General features: G+C 34.7%; 1 protein-coding gene across 1 annotated transcript in view; it reads left to right on the top strand.

Annotated features, from left to right (window-relative positions):
• Window positions 1-1166: 1166 nt before the first annotated feature.
• Window positions 1167-6202, top strand: part of LOC124952007 (midnolin homolog) — a 33466-nt gene continuing 28430 nt past the window's right edge. The window contains exon 1 of the mRNA XM_047501247.1: window positions 1167-2643. Within this exon, the coding sequence (XP_047357203.1) occupies window positions 2587-2643 (57 nt within the window). The 5' untranslated portion in view covers window positions 1167-2586. The remainder of the gene's footprint in view (window positions 2644-6202) is intronic.

Below are 6202 nucleotides of genomic sequence, written 5' to 3'. Positions count from 1 at the left end.
AATTAGAAGGGATCGGTGAGGCGTCGGGGTCGACGGCTAGAAAAGAAGAGGTCGTCGTATTGTTACGAATCGTCCGATTCAAACGAGTACGATGCTTGTACGCGATACACCGATGTGTAGAGGCACAATGATCATAATAATGTCCAGCAATTACCGCTTAGGACCAGCAAGAGAAAAAAAGATGGAGAGAAACAGAGACAGAGACAGAGAGAGAGAGAGAGAGAGAGAGAGAGAAGGAGTGATAGAGAAAGAGAAGGGTCGGAAGGGGGTAGAGGAGGGGTGAGGGCAAAGGCTGGACTTCATTCACGCTTGGCTCTTTTCATTCGAGCGGGTCGGTCGTGCTCTGCCGTGCCTGAGAACGATGCACCATTGACATTTCTATCTAATACTTTTATTTGTTTTTTCTTTTCTTTTTTTTTTTATAAATATATATATATATATATATATATATATATATCTTTCTTTTATGTTTTTTCTATCGTTTAAAGAAAAGATGTAACGAAAAAGAAAGTCACGCTAATAGAAAGAATGATTTTATCATAAGTTCGATTGACAAATTCGATAAATTTTTTAATTGATCCCTTTTTAATTGCAATTTTTTTTTCCAACTCTAAGTTGTAAGAAATATGGCAATGATAAGAAAAAAGAAAAGCAATTGATTAATGAAAGGAATAATTGATATCTGAAACTTCGGAGAAATGGAAGAGATGCTTCACATTTGCATTTACAATAGTTACCTTCTCCCATTATATATATATATATATACACATACAAACATACATATATACATATATATATATACACACATATATACTTATATTTATATGTATATATATAGAAGAATACAATTCGAAAATCGCGGGGTCCTCCGGGCGCCGCCGGTTACGGCCCGGCTCGGTAAGTTCGTCCGAAAGGGGGGAAGCTTTTTCCGATTGGTCGGTTGAGAGGATGCTGCGTTGCCAGTTCGAGACGATGCTTCGTAATCCGTAGGATAGCGGGGGACGGTAAAATGAGCGGTAGCGACACGCCTCACGATTGGCCGGTATCGGCTGTGCCGCCTTTCGAGAACGCAATGTCTCGGTAACCCCCACCAATAGGTCCCTCTGAGTTACCCCCACTCCTTCGCACGGACGACACGACGTTGCGCGGCGCAACGAGCAGCGGGCGTGCTCCTCGGCAGTTAGCATTCGGGCGCCTAACGAGCTACATATCCTCGGTGGAAGGAAAAAGAGAAAGAGGGAGAGAGAGAGAGAGAAAGAAAGAAAGAGAAAGGGAAAGAAAGAGAGAGAGAGCGAGCCAAAAGCCGGACCGGCTCGTTGCGTCTTTTTTTTTTTTTTAAATAACTACCACATACACACACACTTTTTACCGAGCTAACCAACCAACCATATACAACGACGCAACCGAGCCAAAAAGACTTCTTTCGTCGGCTTGTTCTTCTTTTTTGTTTTTTTTTTTGTTTCGCAAGTTAATTATCAAAATATATAAATATCTACGCACTTCCCCTCCCTGTCGCCGTCAAACGAGGATCTCTTAGATAAAGAGAGGAAAAGTAATAACGAAGAAAGAAAAGTGTTGTTGCACTTCGTGTACGTGCGCTCCGATCACCACCCCCCCGCCGAACAACCGACCGACGACCGACCGCACGCACGTCCTCCCGCCAGCAACGGAGAATCACGAAGAAGGAGAAAAAAAGGAAGAATTAATAGTTTAACCTCGAATTAACATATCTACCGAAGGACGATTCTTGGAGGTGGTAGAATATCAATCAGATTTCCGAAAGGACATAAACTGATAAGAAGAAGAAACTCATTGTGACAATTTTATCTCGAAATCATCATATTCATCATCATCATCATCATCATCATTGACGAAACGTCTATCTGATCCATTTTCTTCTTTTTCCCTGTTCCTTTTCATTTTTCTTTTCCTCTCAAATTTTTTCCTATCTTACTAAGTTAATTACTTACTTATTTTTAATATACACGTCGCGTCGTCGCGCAAAAAACTTTTCGCGTACTTGACGTGTAGTGTTTTCGATGTAAACGCTCAACGACGAGGCCTAACGTCGGAGTGTCAGTTTTTATATATATATATATATATTTATATATATATATACATACATACATACATACATACATATAATACAACAGAGACATATATATATATATATACACATTTTTTTCCTCTCTTCGTTTCTCTTGTGTCCTTTGAAGTTTTTCGTTCTAAGAACGAGATTAACGCTTCGGTCTTTGTTTTTGCATCATAGAAAACAAAGAAGAGAAAGAAGAGAAAGGAGAGAATATTCTTTCTATATATATAAAAGAAAAAAATTAACAAAAAAAAAAAAATAACAAAAAAAAAATAATAACAATAATAAAAAATAATAATAATAATAGTAACGATAACAAAAAGACGAAGTAAAAAAAAAGTGTTGAAGTCGAAGAAAGGAAAGAAGATAGAAAAGGGGAAGAGAGAGACTGACGGATACTTAGTGTTTTTGTGCAAAAAGAAGAAAAAGAAAGGAGAGAAGGAAGGAAGGAAGAAAGAAAGAAAGAAAGAAAAAGAGAAGAAAATTGAAGGAACATGTCGACCGCCGTCATGAGTACGCCCATGTTCGAGTGCAACGAGGCTCTCTTTAAGGTAAGAACACCTACCTCTTCTTCTCTGTAGCTTTACGATCACGTTACTTCGAAAGAATTCGTGTCCTTCGAATAGACCAGTCGCCTCCTCGGAAAAAGAAAAAGAGAGAGATAGACATAGAGAGAGGAGACTCGTGGATAACCGGAAAGGATGAGAAAAGAAAAAGACAAGGAGAGAAGGATGGATGGATGGATGGATGGATGGATGGATGGTTGTATAGTAGTAAGGTTAGAGAGAGAGAGAGAAAAAAAAAAGAGCGTCGTTGAGACTCCTCGACGTAAATAAAAGTATACGAGAAACGACTCTCACCTTAACGAACAACTTGAACGTTCTCTTTGGTTTCTCCTTCGAGTTTCTCCGTTGTGGCTCGGTCAAGTACCGTTTTTACGATGAGATTTCGATGGCCCGCCATTTTTCTCTCTCTCTCTCTCTCTCTCTCTCTCTTTTTCTTTTTCTTTTTTCTCTTTTTTTTTCTCCTTTTTTGTTTTGTTTTGTTTCCGTTGTTTTTGTTTTGTACGATAGACAATATAATATCCGATCCCATCTATTATTATTTATCTATTTATATTCCATCCGTTTGTTCTCCGTTCTCTATACCTATTCTTATCTATCTACGTTTATCTATTCACACTCTATCTAGTTATCTATATTCTGTTTGATATATTAGGTTTAGGAGAGGTATCGTAAATACGAGAAATTTCTATATCTTAAATGTTTTTTTTTTTTTTTTTTTTTTTTTTTTTTTTTTTTTTTTTTGTTATTAATGTTTTTCCGTGATACGCGTCTCAAGGGAAATTTATAAAAAAAAAAAAAAAGGGAGAAAAAGAAAAGTGAATAAGCAGATAAATATATTGATAAAATAGACAAATAAACAAATAAATAAATTAATTAATTAATTAATTAATTAATTAATTAAAAGGTAAAAAGTAGTAGATAGTAAAGAAATGAAAAAAAGGGGGGGAAAAAACGTTTCTAATGACCGTGCTCATTAACATTCTTTATTTTTTTCCTGACCTTTTATATATCTATGTATTTATGTCGTATGTATATACATTACGTATCTCGCTCCGATGCTTTGTCCTTATTTCTTTTCTTCTTTTTTTTTTCTTTCTTTCTTTGTTTTTTCTTTTCTTTTTTTTTTTTTTCTTTTTTCCTTTGTATTCTTTGTATTCTTTATATTACTCGCTGACTACGAACGACATTAAGAGGTTAGAACAATTTATAAGCTTTGTTTTTAACTGTACAATTATTGTTAACAAATTATATCAAGATTTATCGTTATTTTCTATAATCATCGAATGATATTTCGTCTATCCTTCTGTACGTATTATATATATATATATATATATATATATATATATATATATATATATATATATATATGTTTTGCCTTTCTTGCGTTCGCGACATGTTTACATTTTTTTATATAGAATAATTGTGTGTGTGTTCATATATATATATAATGTACGCGCGTATACATACACACACACACTAAAGGATGGATCGGCCAAGAAAGATACGTATCTAGTTAAGGAGGGGTAGAAACTTTGTTGGCACTTCTCGAGAGGCAGCGGACCGTGACTACGCTCGAAGAAGAAATCGACGATCGGTGTGTTAGAGAAAGAAAGAGAGAGATAGACAGAGAGTGGGAGGGAGGGAGGTTAACATACACATATATATACATACATGCACACATTACTTATTGATTTCATTATGATATATTTTCTCGTCTTACATGTTTCTCCTTTTTCTTTTTTCTTGCTAACAAAGATCGCGAAGAAAAATTAAAAAAGGGGAGACGAGGAAGAAAGAAAAAAATTAGAATGGATATTTTTTTTTTTTTTTTTTTTCCTCTTCATACGGATATACGTAGGAAATGAAATGAAATGAAATAACAAAATAGTTATCGCATCGTAATAGGTAAAAAAAAATAAATTACCCTCCGGATATTCTTTGTGTTGTCGTATATTATACTACACGATTATTTATTCGTTCAATTTGTTCGTCCGTTCGTGCTTTCCGAGAGAGCAAAATTTCTGTGACATAATTTCATGGTCGCAGGAAATCGAGGACGTTCGTTTTTCCACATGAGAAAACGCGTGCACGAAAGTTATCTACTTAATATAGTTTTCGATTTATTTCCCTTTCTTTTTCTTTTCTCCTTTTCTTTTTCTTTTTCTTTTCTTTTCTTTCCACGTCCCTTTTGTGTCTTTTCTTAAACAATTATCGTCGAGGGTACCACCGTATATATATTATTTTAAATCGAGCGAACGTGTCTCGTAACGTTTATGTATATATATATATATATATTTTTTTTCTTTTTTTTTTTTTTTTTTTTTTTTTTTTTTTTTTTGCAGCGCATGTATATATTTGTGTGTGCGTTGGCGAGGAAATTTACACGACGGCTTTCCCTTTCGCGAAGTTGTTCCTCTTGGTATTCGTTTCTTTTTCATTCAGCGTAACGCACGAAAGTTCTCTGTTACTGGAACACACAGTGTGAACCTCGGATCGAGCTCGTTGGTTCAACCAACAATTCCCTTATTCCACAACTTAGCTCGACATAAATATATAGTATATGATTCTATCAGTAGGACGTATCGGTTGCGTTCTTGAAGATTTATCGTTGTTAAAGGGTAGTTAGTCGCTAACTCGTTATATTACGCATACATTTTTCTTCTTTTCTCTCTCTCTTTCTCTCTCACTCTCTCTCACTCACTCTCTTATTCCAAACAGTTCGAACGACTTCCGGTTTAAGTCTCTTCTCTTGAAAGAGAATAAGCTTGTCATTTCCCGCCTTATATTATTCGCTCTTCGAACTCGTTCGTAAAAGTCAATATGAAAGATAAGAGTAAAGAAAAATTATGTTTGTTATATTAATATGGCTTTTTTTTTCCTTTAATTTTTTTTTATTTATATATATATATATATATATATATATATAAGTTTGAAGAAATATAATCGAAGATCTTACAATAAATCGATTTTCATTGACATTTATTTACTTCCTTTTTCTCTTTTTATTCTTCCTTTTATTTTCTTTTATTTTCTTTTATCACGATCGTCATATCTTTTTCTTTTCTGAAGACGCACGCCGCATAGCGGCCATTTCAAGAAACTTGTTAGTGTATATGCGCTGGCCAATGTTATGTACGCAACATCGAGACACTTTCCCATCGGCAATTTCTCCGATTTCGAAACTCGTTCGTTTGTTTGTTCGTTCTTCATTCGTTCAATTGATATTTTTTGATTTTCGTATTGAAAGATATTGACTTTTTTTTATTGACGTTGTCGATTTTCTCAAAAAAAGATATATCCTCTATAAATAAATACTCGTCCATCGTTTATTAATACGTAAAGATACAAATGTATTATATTTGTTTCTTCGCGCTCTAGCAGACACGTATTGTCACGTGATACATCAAGGAAACATGGCGGATGATATATGGAAACCCGCGATATATGCATATGTATTTTTCCTAGTCTCTTAGAAAATGTGAATATTATCATAGTATTATTGTTATTATTCATCGTCGTCGTCATTTGTCGTTGTTGTTATCGT

The sequence above is a fragment of the Vespa velutina genome, chromosome 10, assembly GCF_912470025.1.
Source record: "Vespa velutina chromosome 10, iVesVel2.1, whole genome shotgun sequence".
Lineage (NCBI taxonomy): Eukaryota > Metazoa > Arthropoda > Insecta > Hymenoptera > Vespidae > Vespa > Vespa velutina.
The sequence above is the reverse complement of the archived record's forward strand: the minus strand, read 5'-3'. Positions and strand labels throughout refer to the sequence as shown.